Source organism: Argiope bruennichi, chromosome 3, assembly GCF_947563725.1.
Source record: "Argiope bruennichi chromosome 3, qqArgBrue1.1, whole genome shotgun sequence".
In the NCBI taxonomy this organism is placed as follows: Eukaryota; Metazoa; Arthropoda; class Arachnida; order Araneae; family Araneidae; genus Argiope; species Argiope bruennichi.
The window spans coordinates 2,183,816-2,204,782 of record NC_079153.1 but is presented as its reverse complement, the minus strand read 5'-3'; the positions used below and the strand labels follow the sequence as shown (position 1 = coordinate 2,204,782).

The 20,967-nt window shown below is 27.1% G+C and overlaps 1 protein-coding gene across 2 annotated transcripts; it reads left to right on the top strand.

Moving 5' to 3' along the window:
- Nucleotides 1-559: 559 nt before the first annotated feature.
- On the top strand, nt 560-19,208 carry LOC129963866 (uncharacterized). Of its 2 annotated transcripts, XM_056078444.1 has the most exons (4): nt 560-655; nt 4,345-4,440; nt 5,277-5,670; nt 16,690-19,208. In XM_056078444.1, exons 3-4 carry the CDS (start codon nt 5,277-5,279, stop codon nt 16,965-16,967), a joined length of 672 nt encoding a protein of 223 aa, XP_055934419.1. In that variant the 5' UTR covers nt 560-655; nt 4,345-4,440; the 3' UTR covers nt 16,968-19,208. The 2 variants fall into 2 exon arrangements, with proteins under 2 accessions (XP_055934419.1, XP_055934420.1); XM_056078445.1 differs by lacking the exon at nt 4,345-4,440 and having other exon boundaries at nt 565-655.
- Nucleotides 19,209-20,967: the final 1,759 nt, after the last annotated feature.

Below are 20,967 nucleotides of genomic sequence, written 5' to 3'. Positions count from 1 at the left end.
TAAGTTTAGCCAAAATTATTTACAAATTGCCCTTTAGAGAATTTATTATAAAGACAAGAATTTTAATATGACAAATATTTCTTTTTCTATATTTGATATTATTTATGTCATCTAAAAAAAATTTAACTTATTTCTCTGTAGCTACTGATGGAAATAAAATATTGACATAAAACAGTTAATTTTTATTTGAAACATAAATGGCAAATTTCAATATTAATTTTCACAAAAAAAAAATTAAATTAATCTTTTTTCTTAGAAAAATTTATATGGTGGGTATTCGGGCATTCCATTTCTTTCTAATTAGAAGAAAATATTTTACAATACAAAGGATATTTATGAAAGTTTTATTAATTGAAATAAAATAAAAAATATATCATCATATTTTTAAAAACTTTTATATGCATAAACTTTTTTCGACACTTACTATATTTATGATTTAATTTATGTATGGCAATAGCAAATGCGGCTTGAAAAGTGCGTCATTTCTGGTTATCAATGTGTAATGTGTCATTTCAGAGAATTGTTAGGCCAAAGTAAAGTTTAAGGTACGGCGCCAAATTGTTATTGTTTGATTTTCGTTGAAGTTAAATGTCTTTATATAATTAAAATTTCAAATCATATTTAATACTGAAGAATACTTCCGTTACTATGAAAGGTAAAATATTCATCTACCCATATAGCAATAAAATTTAACACGACATTAATTTCAGACTAAAATATTCTGAATAAACGCATCAGTGATTAATATTTTTCTGTTTGGGCAGTATTTATCAAGTCAATAACAATTAATGTCATAGTATGCTGATGTTTTCACAGCACATTATCGCCATATGTAAAATCTTCTTATTACTTTACAACTTTGAAGGCATAGATCTTTGTTGATTTTTTCCACTTCATAGACGATGATGAATCGGTCCACTTAAAGACAATTTCAATAAATTAATAGTAGATGCAAATTGAATCTTCTGAAATTATTAAGCATTCACACTAGATAGATTTAAATTATTTTCTTTATTGGTATATAAGATTTTTTTATATACTGAAAAAGAAAATTTTATTGCTGTATAAAAATTATGCTGGTAGTTGTTAAAAATTGTAGATTAGAGTACAGACGTTTTATTTATTTCTGCGAATAGTCGAGAACTCTCTAAATATCAATTCAGTTAGATTACCATATTTGGCAATGTATTGTCTGTAAAAAATTGCAGTTTTATGGGTACTGTTTTGTTTCTGAGGACCATGTAGTCTGCAACTTTGAAGTTAATGATACGTAATGCTATATCGAAAAAATAAAGTGAATGTTAGCACTAAATTTTGGAGAATTTTTGCAGCTATTTCACAATTTTTTCTTTTTTGTGTGTAGGTGCCTGCATATGGAATATTACTATTAGTTTTGTTTTAAGAGAGATAAATTATGTATCGTAATTGTAAATATCATTTTGTTCTAAAAATAGAAGACTAGCATGTTCCTCAAAAATTAAGTTTAAGCATACTTTTTCACAATGCTGTTATTACCACAAAAATGATTTATCTATTGAAATCGAGGCAGTTGTATGGAACTCATTCCCGTTCCTTTAATGTGTCTTCGAAAATATTTTATTCATTTTAAAGTTAAAAGACAGAGTTCAAACAGTTATGCTAACAAAAATTGTTGGGATAGAAAAAAAAATTAATTTATTTGAATGAGCATTGTAACATTCCTGAATGGAGGTACATTTTTCGATATTTGTAAAAAAAAAGTCTTTCCTTGCTTTTACCATATTTTGTTTCAAATTTTCCTAAATTGTGAATCATGGCTCCAAATAAAGTTACAAAATAATATTGAAGTCATGGAATTTTAGAAAATATTTTTTAAATTTAACAACTGTAAAAATTACTCAAAAGAAATTGAATTTTAAAAATGTTCATGTTTAACTATTTTAAAAACTAGTTTTAATTAATTTTATTTATCATAAATTATTCTTTATTTTCAAATTGTAGCATAATTTTTTTGTGATAGAAAAGTTTTTTCTTTTCTTTTTTCTTTCTTTTTTTTAAAGTATAATTGGTACTGTCTCCCTTCTCAGTACTTTACCTTAAAAATATAGTAAGGAAAGCCTATGTTGTCTTAACTGCTAATGTAATTGAGAAAACAGGTTACTCAGAGGAAGTTTTGCTGCTGTAAGTGAGCACAGATTCTTCCAATAATTTTCTCTTCTGTGCAGAAAGAAAGATCTTCAGTTACGTCTCAGTTTTTCTAACATTTCATTAGAAGATTAAAAGCATTCAGTGTATTAGGTTTAAATATTAAATACAAAATGAAAACATCTGGTGATTAAATGTAGTTAGTGTGTAATGTAAATGGAAAAAAAAAAAAGTCTGTTGAGGGAAGAGATGTTGTGCCTATGCATGGACTTCTCTTTTACAAACTGGAAATTGCAATATATGCTTGGAGAAGATATTTCTGTAAAGAGAAATTGGATCTTTGAATACTTAAAAAATGGCAATAACCTTAGTCTGTAAATAGATAAGAGAAATGTGTTAATTTGAATTAGATTGGGAAGTATTTTCTAAGTTAAAAGACATAATCTATAAATGAATTGTGTACAGAAGAAGAAATGTTTGAATTTGAAGCATTTGTTCTTGCTGATGGCTAAGTATAAATACGCTGAGCATCTGATTTTAGGTTTGTCATTTTAAGGCCTGGATGGGGGAGGGGAGAAGAAAAGACATTTAATGATTAATCAGGCTATTTTACTTATGATCATATTTTTGAAAACTTAAAATTTTATCTGAGAAATTTTAATAATATATGTAACCATGATTTTTTTCTATTTCAAAACAAAATGGGAAAGATGAAAAATTCCATTAGCTGTTTAAATAGCTAAAAGTTAAGAAAAAGGTTTAAAAAATATATAATGAATTACATGGTTATTTATCTTTAAAATTTATAAAAATTTCTTTGATACTTTATTATTAACTCAACAACTATCTATAATTTTTATTTTATGTCACATAAAACAGCTATATATGTAGCAATTACTTAGATTTTTTACCGATAATTTGATAAATGCTGTGGAGAATTTGCAGCAATTTTAATTTTTTGTGTCAAATGTTGCCATTTTATCAAATATGTACCATTCTTTTTTTTTAAATGTTTTTTTAATTCAAATATTGTTTACTTTTTTTAAAAAAATAAAATTGTTTCGGCTCATTCCCATGAAGTCTAAAGAAATATTTTCATGTTTTAAGAAAAACTTCGTTGATATTTAAAAATTTATTTTATACAAAATACTTTCTTTTATCCATTAATATCATTCAAAGAATATTTAACATATAATTTAAAAATATATATATTATTAGTTTTATTTAGTTGAAGATTACCGTATTTTGAAGAATTACATTTTTGTAGTTATTCAATCCATTTTTTTAAGTGAGTAATTTAAAATATGTGTTTTAAGGTGTATGTACACACTTGAAACTTCGAAAATCATTCAAAATATCGAATATTTTTTTTATTACTTAATAATGTTGTCTGATCCTTTAGCTTTCAAACGATATCAAGATGTTGTCAATATTTGAAATATTTCTCGAGTTATAGTTATTTTTTCTTGAGATGCTTCCATTAAAAACTCTAGTTACGGTGTTTTTAAAACTCATTTTATGAAGAATGATATTTTTTCCACTATGTTGCTTCATTTAAACAATCATAACTCAACAAGAAATGAACCAAATATAGTTATTTATATATCAAAATAATCTGTATGAAATAGCGGATGTTTTGTGCCTCAATCAAAGTTATATTTATAGAAATAAATTTTTTATAGCTATTTGAAAGTTAAAATGACAGAAAAAATCTCGTTTTTTCTATTCATTGTTGATGAAAAAATTGTTTAAAAAAAACTATATATTTTTATAACTTGATTGAGGCAGACAACATGAAGATCAATATTAGGCATAATTTCCAACTAGAATTATGTGTCTGTACAAATTAGAATTTAAGATATCATGTTTCAAAAAACAGGCTAATTAGCTCATTAAATATTAATTAATTAATTAATAATCAGTGTAATATGGTTTTTTCTCACTGAAATGAGTTTAAACATATATTAAGGACCTACTGTGAAAAAACTGGATTTTTAAAGTTGAAATTAAAAAAAAGATTGTCAAATGTGTACGTACACCTTAAAAGGGTATTTGTCAAGTGTTCTTCCTGTATCAGTATTTTCTTCTTTCATTTAATATTTTGCTATTGAATTTCAGAATTTTTCTTATTTTAAATGATCATTCAAAATATTTTTATTACATGTTTATAATATTATCATAAATGTATTAATTCTAATAAAATCTGTGCTTTTATTGTAGTTCTGTTGCATCTGGGAGAAAAAGCACTACTTCTCCTGTGAGAAGACATAGATTTTATTTTAAATAGAATAGTGTACTGGGAAAGTTTAATCAAAAGTGAGGCTCTGTCTTTCATTTAAATTTGTTATGTATATAATATCTTTCAAATGTCTTTCACTCAAAAACATTTTTTTTTTTTTTGTAATTATTAATTTTTGTTATAAGATATTTTAGTATATTCTTTTTAATGTGACTGAATTAAAAAATACTGCTAACTCTATTTAATTATATATTTTGATTATACATTTTTTGAAAGTAATTTTTGTCTTACTGTCAATCCTTCCTCTTTGTAATTTATTACTGAAATAATGGTGTTTAAATGGTAGAAATGGGAAAACCCACAAGGATTTTTTAAGTACTATATTTTATTGAATATTTCAATCTCAACAAAGTATAAGAACAGAAATAACAAAAGTTTTTTTTTTTTTTTTTAAGTGTATGCTTGAAATAGCTTTTTCAGATATGAAATTTTAAATCTTTTGGAACTTTTATAAAGTTCTTAAATAGTTGATGTGCAATTAACAAATATATGCTAATGATTTTCTGCTCATTATTAATATTTAGGTTCACCAATGCTAGATTTAAATCAAGCATTAGAAAAATATAGGTTTTATACTAAAACATTGTTATGTATGGGCTTTTCTTTTTGTTTATTAATTTGAAAAACTAACTTATATTTTTTTTAATGATAAATGAGTTCCTATATTCTGTAGGGAAAATTATCAAGGGTTAATAATTCTACTTTTTGCTTTTTTTTTTTTTTTGCCAGATAAAAATCTATTTAGATTTATTTGTAGTAAATCTTAAAATTTATTGAAGTTTTTTTGCTTTTTTTTTTACTATAATATAATTTGTTGTAAAAAACAAGAAGTAACTTTTATTTTCTATTTTAGATGATTAACTGTTATCCACAATATTCAATTTTAAAAAGCAAGATAGTGGAAGAAGCTGGGCATTTTTTCAGCTTGGAGCAAATCAAAGAATATTTTGCTGCTGTCATTAATTCCAGGCGTGCTCTTAGCAAGGTGAAATCATTAATGTGCATTATTCGCCTTTTGGAAGAGAGAGATGTCTTAAATTATAGAAATGTGACCTGTTTGGAACAACTTGGTGATCTCCTTAAAAATAGCAAAATTAAAAACTTAGTACATTTTTATAAAAAGCTCTATCTGTATGAAGAAGAACAATGCATTTGTGGTATACAATCCAGTTTTCAACCAGATCCTGTTCCAGTGTCTCAGCAGCCAGACAATCATCTTTTTCAGAATAAAAATCACATGCTTAATGGTAAGTTTAAAGATATTTTTAATTAAAAGTAAATGTTTTGTTTTGCCATGCATTTTTTGCATACTCAATAATTATAATTTTTAATTCTTTTTGTTAATGTGATCATTTTTGTTTATAAAAAAGAATAAATGTTTCTTGTGTTGTATTTTCTAGTTCAGTTTTTTCATTCAATAAATTTGAATAGCTAGAATATATATATAGATAAAATATATGACAATTATTTCTGCATTACTTACTGGATTGTATTTGAATCGTATTATCACCTTATACTTTTGTTACGATAGAATTTCTCAGAAATTTGATTCATTATTTTAAGTCTTTAATATATACTTTCCTGCATTTTGTTTAGTGTGATTTTGTGAAAATTTGATATGAGAAAAATTAAATTTTATTGAAATTGGTTATCTACTTAAATGATAGATACTACACCTACCTTAATACATTGACATTAAATTTTGTTAACATTCTACAAAGAAAGAAAATTTATCCAAGTTCAACCCATATGTTTAAATTTTATGGAATAATTTCATGATTTCAGTGTAAGATTTTTAGTTATCTGCATGATCTTACATTACTAGTATTGTAGTATATTAACCCATTAAATGCCAAAACTCAAAATCATTATTTGTTTTCGATGCAAACATTACAAGTTATTATTTTGACCACTTATAATAGTAATTTAATGTAAAAATAAGGAAATTGCACTTGTCTTTAAAAATATAGGGTGTTGCATTGCGCAACGTCAGCGGAAAAGAAGTAGAATGTTGATTGTTATCACGGAGCACTATGCCGCATTTTCTTCACGTTTTAAAAACTAGAAATTTTTGTGAGCTTATTAAAGGTTGTAAAACAGTCAAAAAAACTTCTTTGAAAATTTTAATTTATTAAAAACTGACAAATAAATGTAGTTTACAAGCTTATTATGTAAGAATAAGGTGATATAAATTTCAAGTATGATATGCTTCGCTACAATTTTGGTGTAAAGCAACTTCACAAAGATTGCAGCGATAAATAGTTTGGCTGTGGCAATACTTGCAACGTAGTCTTCTACTGTCTGTAGACTTAACAATAAAATGCCCTTCGGATATTGGTTTTGTAAGGCTGAATTTGCTCGGACGTCTTGTAGCTGATCTTTTCTTATTTATCTCACTATCCAAGGGCGTCTGTAACAGATGAAGCACAACCTCTGTTCTAAAATCCAACAGTGACTTTTTACTTCCTTCTTTAGAAAATCTTGACATTCTCCAAGCATTTGTTAGTGCAACATCGATGAAATTTGAAAATATCGGCCACCACCATCTTTTGCCATTGACCCTAATTCTGTAATTGAAAAAAAAATTGTCACACAAATTTACACCATCTATTTTCTGATTATATTTCTCAATGCAGTGAGGTTGGACTACTAATATTTTCTTCTTCTGATTTTTAGAGTATCGAGAAACATTTTTTAGTGGTTCAATTTTTCCAAACGTTGACCCTATTGTCACAACAGAGTTGTGGTTCTACCGAACAACAAGTATTTTTTTGATTTTCTTCATATTGAAAAAAAAAAGATTGAAAATATATGCACTCGTTTTATCTTCTATGATTTATTTGATAGGATCAAAGGCTTATCAATTGGTTCCTTTCTTGCCCATCGTAATTTTTCCTTTTTCCGTTTTTTTTTTTTTTTTTTTAAAGCAGAACTTTTGGGAGGATCTAACTTTGCTTTAAATGAACTTCAACTTCCCCTGCAGTATCTCTAGGTAATCATTATCGTTATTTAAAATATTTTCATTACCTTCTTCTTCATCACTAGCATATTTCTGTTTCTGGAGGTACAACAACAATATCGGTCTCATCTGCATGTTCGTCATCGGAATTTTGTTTGAAAATTTTTTCCAAAGCTTCTTCTAACGTAAGATATCTTGTTCAACGCATTTTAAGGATAAAAAAGTTGCTACCAAAAAGAGGCACAGTACTGAAATGAAATCTTTCAAGAAGGATAACAGTCTACCGCCTTTCCGCTGACGTTGCGCGAACGCAACTCATGTTTTTACTTTCCCCTCCTCCCCCACAGAAACAACTGCTTTGTGGAATGTATTGACAAAGAGTGACCTTGGCTAATGCATTTCACAACCAAACCCCAATTTATTTTTAATTTTAATTTTTTCTAAGAAAAAATGAGTTTGGAAATTTGAACCAAAAAAATGCTCAAAGTAAAACATTGATTATTAGGTGTAAAATAATTTATTTAAGTCAATTTTTTCACTGATTTGTTAGTAGTGCTATTCTTTAACATAAAACTGTAATTTATTCAAAAATTTGCTGAATCGTTATTTTTTTATATTTATTTATATTGACCGTTGCGTCAATGCAACACCGGCGGTTAATGGGTTAATCTCTTGAACTTAAAATTTGTATTTTAATTGTGAAAATCAATTTTCTTCTTTTTCTTTTCTGAGATCGATTGATTAATAATATTTTTTTAAAAGTAAAACATTATTAGTAGAATATTTTTATTTATTTTATTTTTTTTGAAATATGATAAACTTGGTATATCATTTTAAAAGATGTATTGAGAAAGTTGAAAAAGGCAAGTTTCCTATGCTATAGTATAAACTGTATAAGTTAATTTAAAGCAGTAATCTAATTCTGCCTGTTAAATTGAAGTTCCTCTTGCCATTAACCAAAATTATTCACTCATTTTTAATATTGTAACATAGAAACAGTTCTCTGCATAGTCTTTGACCAAGGATTTTAAAAAAAAAGATATTTGCTTGTTGTTTATAAACTTTTAATATGATAAATCATCCTTTCGTAAGACTAATCATTGTAAATTATGTTTTTTTTTTTATTTATTTTTTGTGTGCAAAGATCATAGATTTTCTAAATTTGTACAAGATTCAGTGGTGATGGAATGTTAAAAAAGAATTACTAATAAATAGGAAAAAAAAAAAAAATGAAAAATAGCTAAAAAGATTTTGGGCTTAAATGTCAGGACTTTGCATATATCTTCATTCATAGAGAACTTTGAAAAATATTCAACTTTTGGCCACAAAATGATATTTTAAGAGGATTGGGACCTTAATTTCCTTTCAAGTAGACTTAATGCATATCTACACACTTAGCTTGCCAATTCTTTTGCTGACAAATGCACCTCTGGAAGACTTCTTTTGGAATGGAAATTGGCCTCTGCCATCACATTTTGTGTTTATCTCTTCTCAAAATAGAATCTTTCCAATGTCATCTTCAACTTTGGAAACAATCAGAAGTTGACAGGAATCATATCTGGAGAGTAGGTAAGTTAGCAAACAACTGGAAAGCAATGATTTGCCTAGAAATTCTAGGTCATGGTGGTGACTATTCTGGAGCAATGTTGTTGTGCAACAGTCAGTCTTTTACCACCCAGAGGTCTTGCCTTTTTTGTAGAATTGTATCATGGAATCAGCAGAGACCTTATTCATTACTCTTTTATCACATCACATTGTTTTTCTTTGTAAGATTTTCTGTTCTCACAATAGCTGCATTCAGAGTGGTTTGTGGTCTTTCAGAACACTCTTCACTGATATACAGCCATTTTAAAGTCAGTTGAACCATTCTTTATTGTTAGCCTATAGCATCGTCCATAATCATTTGTTAAATTTTGCAAATTGTTTTGCTTTGAAAATCACCAAGCATTTGATAGAATTTGATTCAGTATCTTTGTTCAATTCGTTCAGTCACCATGATAAAAATTTTTAAAAATCTGACAAATCATTATAACACTATTTGGGACTCATCATGCAGCGAACTAGTACACAATCATAAAGAAAAAGAAATCAAGCATTTTGCATTAAGATATCTTTTATCTTTTTTCATTGTGCTCACTGGCATTACCTTATTATCACTGCATTGCTTGGAAATTTAAGGTCAGATACTTTCCATATTGTTCTCATATAGTCTCCTCTTGACTGAATATGTGCTACTTGCAGTAGGTTTGCTGGGTACAAACTAAATACAGTATTAGTTGATTAAATCCTAGGAGAATGACCCAAGAATGTATGTTTCTATTGTAACAAGGTGAAGGCTATTTTGTGAATTAAAAGGAATTATAAGGAAAAGTACCTGCTTCTGTTTTAATGAAATTTAACAACTTTTTGAATGAAATGGTTTGCAATTCATTAGAAGTTGTGGAATGTAAAGTACCAAAGAATTGAAGCAATACATTTTTATCTAAATATTTAGAAGGTCTAAAGTCCTATCAGAAATTATAAGGTGTAATTAAGATTCTGATGGTACTATGTGATGATGCTTGTAGTTAAAAGGGAGTTTACCTGAATCTGTTAGCTAGGAAATTATATTCAATTCTTTTTGAATTGAAATGTTTTGTTGTACCTGGTTAATCGGTTAAATAAAAATATTTAAATTAAGAAACTGGAAGTAGAAACATTTGCAGAAAGTTGCATTTGGAAAATCTATGTTGCAGCAGAAACGTATGTTTCAAAAATGCAGTGTAGTAGGACATTTCCAAATCATGGAAAGAATTTAAATTATATATATATGAATGCTTATTATAAGTATGTTGAGATGAAACCAAGAATAAACAATGATTACTACCTCAAAATTTAGAAAATAATAAGAAAAATTACAGGTTAACTATTGTTTAAAAATTGTAGTAGTATTGAAAAGTAGTAGAGTTCAATAGATATTAGGGCTCAGGAAAGAAAATCAAAGAATTTACAAATCATCTTTTTTGTTTCCCAATTCAAATGGAAGATCATTAATTCTGTTGCAGACAATGGCATGTGCAAACTTGGTCATCAAATGAATTCAATACGGGAAATACAAAACATGTGTTTAAGATCATACTAGATATCATAATCAAATATAAGGTGTAGAAATTATTACATGCATGGAATGCATATGAGAAGGAGAAATAATTTGCATTAATATAATATTTTCAACAAACCATCACTCAGTCTAATTGCTTTGCGTACAAAAGTTTAAACTTACAAATTCTCATTATGACTTACTAAGTACTAAAAACTTGCCATAAAATTTATTGACTACATCTTTAATTAAAGTTTAGCTAATGTGTCTATTTTTATTACTGGCATATTGATTTCCAAAAAGTTTTTTTCAACTTTCTTTAAAAGTGAAAACAGGCAATAATATGCTTTAACATTTTAGTTTTTACAGATGAATGTGAAAAATAAATAGCAGTCCCCTTCCTTTTCATAGTCTGAAAATTCAATGCTTAAATCTATATGTACATTTATTACACTTTAAACCAAATACAGTGCTTTCCTGAGTATCCAGTTCGTAACTATACAACCTAGTTTTCTTTTATCATAATTAAATGTGGAATGCAAGGTGCTGCAGAATCAGTAATCTATTAAGGACTTTTTCAAAAACAAAAAACTGTACGTTTTGACTCGTATCTTAAGGTTACCTTTTTGCATTTGTGTAATCATTTTTCAGTGAAAAATCAAATCAGTGCGAGTCAGTTTTCTTAAGAATTAGACCTATGATTTACTTGAATGACTTGTTTATGTTTCCTGCATTTAAGTTACACCATAGAATTTATGTTAAAATGTGAGCAGTTTATATCATTTAATTTACTTTTTTCTAACAAATTCTAAAAATGTGTAGTGCAGTATTTAAACATATATAAACTACCAGTACATACTACTTATAACTCAACAACCACCTACTGCTTCTATGATTCAGCAGACCGTGGTTGTGTTCACATTGAGATAAATGGAAGGCTTAGTACTCAAGAAATTAGAAAATATATATTATAACAGTGAGTTTTAGTATAAAAACTTTGTCTTCTGGTGTTGGCGGACAAAGAAATCAGAATAAAACTCTGGTCTATTCAGCTTTTTTGTTATCCGGTCTGCCCTTCCACCACATTAAGCAGAATACTCGTAAATGTACTATAGTTTCTTTTGGTGTTGGTTTGTGATTTTGTTGCAATCAGCTAACATGTAATTTGTCTCTGTAGTAGACAAATTAATGCACATGTACATGAACATACAACAGGAATTTGGAACCTTATTAATCATCTCTATCTCTATTAATTGCAAATCAAAATCAATTTTCAATTTGAAATAAATTTAAATTTCTTGTAACATTTATACATCCTAATAATTTTAATAAAATGTTTCAATGTTTAATTCAGTTGATTCTTTAAATTGGAACAAAATATTCATAATATTACTTGAGTCAAGTGTCTTTCTGGCTGCAAAAAGGGTGACATCCTAAAGCCTTCTGAATAGATATACTATAATCATTTTTGTAATTAATTACTATTTGATGAGTTGTTTAATTTATGATGAGTAAAGATACTTAAATTTGAGAATTGTTTATTAAATTTTATATATTGTTTCTGATGAATAAAATATTGGTATCAATATTATAACATTACAATCCATAATTATTTTTGAATTTTACTCAAAATTGTAATATTAAATTCTATCAGTAATAAGGAATTAACCTTTCTGTGATTTGCCAAATATAACATCATTAACATCTAAAAATAAAACTACATTAATCTTATGAATATAAGCACAACCCCATGAATTCAGTTTAGTAAAATTTAAATTGATGAGTATGCTGCCAATTGTAAGACTGTTAGTGATCACTTGGTGCATTTCACGTATGGTCTTTTGTAAATAACAAACGTAATTCTGAACATGGTTGTAAAAATCTGTGGCTGCCTCATGTAAATGCATTCAGTAAGTTTAGCAAAGGAACTTAATGAATATATTTAAGGTTTAGCATATAAATATGCTCCTTTTATTTTAATAATTAATCCATTTTAAATAATGACTCCAAAGTGAAAAAAGAAAGTTATATACTACTTGTGATAAAGTGAAGACATGAAATAGTTTGTTTCAATATATTAAATAGAAAGGTAAGATAATTTCCAGCACTTCTGAGGTGAGGAGAAAGAGATAGCCATGTTTATTGAATAGCATTCACTTTTTTAAATTATCATTTATCATATATATACTAATATTTTTTTTCATGGTATTTTGCCACTGTTATGTAATTTTTTTTAGAATCAGTGTGTTTTGATGAATGAAGGCTTTGCCAGAAGGGATGAAATATATTTATGTGAAAGTAGATACGAGTCTAAAAAAGATGAAAACTTGTATGTCTTTTATAAAAACAAGTTAATCATTGTGCCTTTAAATTAGAAATTGGTTGATATCTACTTATAGTCAGAGAACTTGTCCAGGTATGTCGAGAGATACCAGCATTATCAGTGATTCATAAAAAAATTTTAATGCATAGTTATTTTTACTAAAATAAATGCATTTGCTTCATTCTCATTTTATCCATTGTTGAAAAATTAGAAGTTATGATCACAGTATCTTTATTGGTTGCAGAAGTACTCTTGATTATCTAGGTTGATTATGATCAGTATCATTGTTTTTAAAATCAGGGTTCTCTTTATTCAGAGATTTCTTTTTTAACTCCTTTAATATTTTAAAGTGTTATTTGGATGGTTGTTTGAACAATCTCATGTGTCACTGCAGAGACATGTTTGTGCTATTCAGTCTTAAAAATGTTATTGTTTTTTTTACAAACTAGCCGCCTTTGGCGACCAGCTGCTTCGCCAATCTTAATGCTAGTTAAAATTTTAATAATTAAATATTTTATGTAATTCCTACTTTAATAGCTTCTTCACTAAAATATTTCAAAACTTCAAATTTTGATAATCATATATTTCACTCATAATATTATCAGTCATAACATAATATGTATAACTCTAATTTTCTGTTAGCTCCCATAGAATTTATGCTTTAAATTAAAGTGGAAAGGATTAATCTGCAATTAATATAATATTTTTTTTACTGAAACAGAGTATTTTTTTGTAATATGGTTACTGAAAACAGAGTCACTGAGCGTTTAAACTTTATGGGCACTAAAGAATACCTTTCTTAGTTTATGTAATATTTCAAGAATTTGTCAACAAAATTTTCTCAGATTCATCATGACCAGATCGATTAATTAACAATGTTTAATTTTAAAAGCATCAAACACTAAGAAAATAAAATGAATCGTTTAAAATAATCGGTCGAAAACTGGTTTAAAAAAACTACTTAAAAAACGATGTACTTAAAACTATGCTTATACAAAAAATATGTAACTAACATAAATACAATTTAATTACAAAAGCATGCAACTAACCTAAAAATAATTTAAATCGTTACAATGCGCATGCGTGTATTTTCAACGCGTTATGGTAACGCAAATGCCTGAATTTTTCTACGCCAAATGGGGTAACGCTATGCAGATTAGAAAATTTTAATTTCCTTTATTCTGTTTTATTTTAATTCAAAAGTACTTCAGAATGAATCTGAAAGATCGATTAATTAACAATGTTTCATTTTAACTGCATCAGACATTAAGAAAATGAACAGAATAGTTTGAAATAATCATCCGAAAAATCTTAAGCCTAGCCTTATTAGCTTGGGAAAAAAAAAACAACCCCGAAGCCTTACTCATTTGCCGGTGGGGAAAATAAGATATTTTTGGCGGGGAAGTTAGTTTTTAATTAATAATTAAAATTCTAATTAAAAATTCAAAAAAAGGGACCCCAGGTGCACATTTCCGACCTCCAAGGTATACATGTACCAAATTTGGTAGCTGTAAGTCAAACGGTCTGGCCTGTAGAGCGCCAACACACACATACGCATTGAGCTTTATATAAGTACTAGCCGTTTTTGGCGACCAGCCGGTTCGCCAATCTTAATGTTCGTTTAAATTTTAATAATTAAATATTTTACGCAATTCCTACTTTAATAGATTCTTCATCAAAATATTTTAAAACTTGAAATTTTGATAGTCATATAATTCACTCATAATATTATAAAAGCCTTCAGTCATAACGTAATATGTATCTCTAATTTTCTGTTAGCTCTCGTGGAATTTATGCTTTAAATTAAAGTGGAAAGAATTAATCTGCAATTAATATAATAATAGTTTTTACTGAAACAAAACATTTTTTTATAATATTATTACTGATAACAGAGTCACTGAGCGTTTAAACATTATGGGCATTAAAGAATATCTATCTTAATTTATGTAATATCTCAAGAATTTGTCAACAAAATTTTCTCAGATTCATCATGAACAGATCGATTAATTAACAATGTTTAATTTTAAATGCATCAAACACTAAAAAAATGAAATGAATCGTTTAAAATAATCGGTTGAAAACAGGTTTAAAAAAAAACTACTTAAAAAACGATGTATTTAAAACTATAAGCATATACAAAAAATATATAACTAACAGAAATACAATTTAATTATAAAAGCATGCAACTAACCTAAAAATAATTTGAATTAAGAAACATCCGTTGATAATATTGTCAACAATCAGAACACAATGCGCATGCGTGAATTTTCAACGCCAGTTACGGTAACGCAAATGCGTGAATTTTTCTACGCCAGTGTGGGTAACGCTATGCAGATTAGAAATTTTTAATTTCCTTTATTCTGTGCTATTTTAATTCAAAAGTACTTCAGAATGAATCTGAAAGATCGATTAATTACCAATGTTTAATTTTAAATGCGTCAAACATTAAGATAATAAACAGAATCGTTTAAAATAATCGATCGAAAAATGTTAACCCTAGCCTCATTACTGATGGGGGAAAAAAGTGAAGTCTTACTCATTTGGCGTTGGGGAAGAGTTTTTGGCGGGAAAGTTAGTTTGTAATTAATAATTAAAATTCTAATTAAAAATTCAAAAAAAGTGACCCCAGGTGCACATTCCTGACCTCTAAGGTATACATGTACCAAATTTGGTAGCTGTAGGTCAAATGGTCTTTTCTGTAGGGCGCCAACACACACACACACACATTGAGCTATATATATATATATATATATATATGTATATATATTTAGAAAAGCAGTGAAATTCATTTTGCTTTCAACCACATTTATTTAAACATGATTTTCTCAAAGTGTTAATATATAATAATTCTTTTGATTAATTGCCTAATTTTTATCTTAATTTAACCAATATTAACTTCGTTCTAAAAAGTTCCTTTATAACCTGATCCAATTCCCTCTTTTTTATTTTACTGAATTCTCAGGTTTTCATGTTCCGAGTGAAGAGATAAAAATCCTTAATGCTTTCAATGTTCTTTTAAAGATATCTAAATTTCCCTTGCCTAAATCCACATGTGTCAAAGAAATTCCTATCAAAATCTCACATTATAATGATCAAAGGGAAAAATTTTGGTCTCCTTTGCTCATCTGTTCTTGTGTCGCAATGTAGACTGACTTATTTCTTGCCACTTATTTCTTTGTACATAAATCATATCTTCCATGGTGAAATAAATCGAAGTTTTAAAATTTCAAAAGTTTCTTCTATTTGACCATGCAACTGGTAAAATGTGTGTGTGTGTGTGTTATTTTATGGGAAGCAGAATGCGGTTTCGAAGACAGTGAAGAAACATTCGATTTCGTGACGTCGTTTTATTTCATCTTGGCAGGTTGCTCATCGCACGCAGGAGCGATGAGCAACACCCAACACAGCACGACATAATAAAAAATAAGGAAAAAGCTCTTGAAAAATTTATCCCTGGTCTGTTTTAAAAAAGAATTTGTGACGTCATCATCAGTATTTTGTGCCTTCACTCGGAGTGTGGGAAAGTTGGTCTTTTAGCCGATTTATCAATTTTATAAAGCTTCTCTTGATTTAAGTACAGAAAGTGGAATTGGATCATGAAATAAGAGAATATTTCAGAATGAAGTTACTATGCTCAATTAACATAAAACCTTGGAAATTAATTAAATTGAAATTAGAGTTTAAAATATCATTACACACACACAGACATATATATATATACAACTGTGCAAAAAATTTAAAATCTCGAATGGGAATTTTGCTATTTCTATAAAATTTATTCCTAATATAATTGTTGAAAGGGGTGAAAAAACTAAAATCTTTTCTAATTAAAAACAAATTAATTCAAAAATGTTCATTATTTTTATTCAATTAATTATTTTAATTTTTTAAAAATTCTGTTTCAGATCTTAAAGATGCTCTAAAAAATATATCTCTCCGTGTTGGGAAAGTATGGCCATATCTGGCCAGAGAACTTGGCATTGAAGAAATCTGCATAGATCGCATACGTGCTGAATTTCCTAAGAACTTTGAACGACAAGCACAAGCAGCTTTGCACCTGTGGCTTAGCAGAGAGAAGGAGAATGCTTCCATTGAACGCCTTGATGCTGCCCTTAATGGAAGGCATTGTTTACGTCATGGATTAGGTACATTTTTACGTGAACCAGGTTTTGTTCCAATGTAGCTAGATTTGAACTTTTCCTCTTGACATGAACATTCATGGTATATATTGAGCTTGTAAATATTTTGAGCTTTAAATATAATGTATAGATGTTGAAAATTTTGTAATAGATTTTATTGAAGCTTCATAAATGTAAGTGGCAAATATGTGCTAAAATTGGAAGGATGCAAAAAAATATTAGCATAGTAATTAATTCTATATGTAAGTTCTAAATCACATACATAAACATATGTTATAAAAATTTCTGTTTATTGAATTATGGCATTTTCAGGCTGCCAATATATACATAATTTAATACATTATTGATATCTGTTCATTTATTTCTTGGAAATTCGGAAACCAAAATATAAATTACTCAAAAGTGTGTCATTTATTACATTATGATTATTGATCGTCATAATGTATTAAACAATATATTAACAATATTGCCATTGTAGGGTAATCAATGTTTTAGGACTGTTTGTTATTCAACAACAAAAAAAAACAACCCTGTTTTATTTATAACTAGCCGCCTTTGGCGACCAGCCGGTTCGCCAATCTTAATTCTCGTTAAAATTTTAATAATTAAATATTTTATGTAACTCCTATTTTAATAGTTTCTTCATCAAAATATTTTAAAGCTTCAAAATTAGGTAGTCATATAATTCACTCATAATGTTATAAAGGCCTTCATCCGTAACATAATATGTATCTTCCAAATTTTCTGTTAATTCCCGTAGAATTTATGCTTTCAGTTAAAGTGGAAATGATTAAAGTGCAATTGATATCATTTTTTTTTTTTACTGAAACGAAGCTTATTTTTTTAATATGAGTACTGAAAACAAAAGTGGAAATGATTAAAGTGCAATTGATATCATTTTTTTTTTTTTTTTACTGAAACGAAGCTTCTTTTTTTAATATGAGTACTGAAAACAGAGTCGCTGAGTATTTAAATCTTATGGGCACTAAAGAATATCTTTCTTAATTTATGTATTATCTTAAGAACTTTTCAACAAAATTTTCTCAGATTCATCTTGAACAGATCGATTAATTAACAGTGTTTAGTTTTAAATGCATCAAACACTAAGAAAATAAACAGAAGCGTTTAAAATAATTGGTCAAAAACAGGTTAAAAAAACTACTTAAAAAACAACTATAAGCATATACAAAAAATATATAACTAACATAAATACAATTTAATTACAAAAGCATGCCACTACTCAGCATCAACTCAGAATCCGATGAAAATAGTTCTCAACAATCATAACACAATGCGCATGCGTGAATTTTCAACGCCAGTTATGGTAACGCAAATGCGTGAATGTTTACGCTAGTTGGGGTAACGCTATGCAGATTTGAAATTTTTAATTTAATGTATTCTGTTTTATTTTAATTCAAAAGTACTTTAGAATAAATCTGAAAGATCGATTAATTAACAATGTTTAATTTTAAATGCAACAAATATTAAGAAAATAAACAGAATCGTTTGAAATAATCGGCTGAAAATCTTTAAGCCTGACCTGTTTAGAGTGGGAAAAAAAACTGGTCTTACTCATTTGTCGGCGGGGAAAATGAGAAGATTTTTTTGGTGGGAAAGTTAGTTTTTAATTAATAATTAAAATTCTAATTAAAAATTCCAAAAAAAAGACCCCAGGTGCACATTCCCGACCTGCAAGGTATATATGTACGAAATTTGGTAACTGTAGGTCAAACGGTCTGGTCTGTAGAGCGCCAACACACACACACACACATTGAGCTTTATATAAGCATAGATGTATTGTAAAAATTATCTTATGTATTGCTAAAGCGGCAGAATGTCATTTTAAATCTTTTTTTTATTTGAAATTAGATTATATGTATTTTATGTAAGTTAATATTCCATACCTATCATCCACAATTTTTTTTTTTTTTTTTGACTTATGCTAAAGTGTTTCTACAATTTTTTTTTTTTTTTTTTTTTGAAAACTTAAAAAGACTTTTAAAAAGGAAAATTTCTTAATCTTAGCAATTATAAAAAAGATTGATAATGTGAAATGCAAAATTGAATTCATGCTCAATTCTGCTACTAACATAAATTCACAGCATTTACAGAAATATTAACATATTTATTTCTATTATTTTACGAGCCTTATATTAAACATTAAAGAAACCTTAATGTAACATTAAAACCTTAATGTAAATTTGTCTTTCTGATAAAGAGGAACATTTCGTATGTAAAATATGCCAGAATTGAGGATTCCAAATATAAATGTGTAAAAATAAATTTATTTAAATGTATCAATTATAATTGTGACTGGAAATTAAATTTTAGCTAAATTTTTCTAGTAGAAGATCTGAATAGAAGGTATTTTAAAATTTGTTATTTGTTTATGTTAAACTGTGATATGTGTGAATGGTTGTGTCAATATATTCAGCTTTTTAAAAACATTGGATCTATTATGTAGAGAAAAATCTTCCTACAAATAATTAATTTTTGAAAAATAAATTAATAAAATAAAATTGTTAAATAAACTTTTTTTCACTGTAAGATTATTAATGAAATATGTTATTGAACTGATATACTGTGTCACTCCAATTACTTAAAACATTGAAATAAGAATTTTTTATTTTTTTTCTTTGATTATCCAATTCATCTTTTTTGTGTGTGTGTTTCCTTTATACTTCTTCTAACCCATTATATTTAACCATTTTTTTTCTTTTTATTAAAGTATATTCTTAATATCAAAAAATACAACTTATGACTTCAGAATTTAAAGTTTTTTTTTTTTTCTCTCCTCTTGATATCTTTTAAAAAATAACTGTACTGCGCATTTTGTGCTTATGATAGGAGATATGTGATTTTATGAAGAGATTCTTTCCTTATATAATTGGCAAAGAAGCTCAGGCTACTGTAGTTATTTGTTCTACCTAATTATACCATATATGGCAGCATGAAAGAGTCATTATTTTTTTATCAACTTTTTTATTCATAATTATTGCGGAACTTTGAATGGTGTGCAAAATTGTCTTTTTGCTAATTACTATTTCTCTAGTTTAATATATATTTAAGTATGAAACTATTTTAGTACCTATTTTGATTTTAAATCTCAAATATAATGGGATTTATTTAAGTTTTCTAAAAATTGTTTCATAGTAGCATGTTGTTACAACTGATATATTATGAATGGTATGTCATATATTATTTTTGATAATGATGTGAATTCATCAGTGAACTATTGTATTAAATATTGTACAGATATTTTGTTTTATTGTGTGTACTTTAAAGGTGTAAATCGGAATTGTATATGTATATGCATACTAGTGTGATTTGTTTTTCTCAAGTAATATAGATTACAGTTATTGTTGTTTAAGAATCTGTCTTGATATACTAAGAACTGGTGCTTTCATCATTTTATTAATTTGAAGCTCATTATAATAAAATATTCCTTACATTAAGTTTATTGAATACATTTATCTTGAATTCATTTCTAAGTTGTTGTTTTTCGTTTCTTTTTGTCATGCTATTTTTAGCATGTGGATAGCCAGAAATTTTTTCCACCTTTGCATTTGAAATGCTCTTTTACATTTGTACCATTCACATAGCGATTTGTTTATATATTTTAAAATGATAAAAATTCATAAGCAAATGGTATTGTTCATTGAAGCAGTCAAAAAATTTATTATATGAAAGAAATTAACATTTGAATGTCTATTTATTTTGCATATGCAGTGTTCAGTTAATAGCAATATTTGGACTTATATAGGCATTTTTTTCTTGTTATTTTATTGCAAAATAATATATATATATATATATTAAAGTATATGATATGTTATATAACATTATAAAGTTAAAATTCCATCAGTTTTGCATAAAATCAAAATTCATAGGTACATTTGTTTATGGCTTTTAATTTTAAAATAGTAAATAGCATTTTATTATTATTTTATATATTTGAGGATAGAATCTGGAAAAGAAATGTGTAATAATGTAATTGCACATTTTATTAACTCATTAAAAAAATCATTAAGTGATGAGCTTAGCATT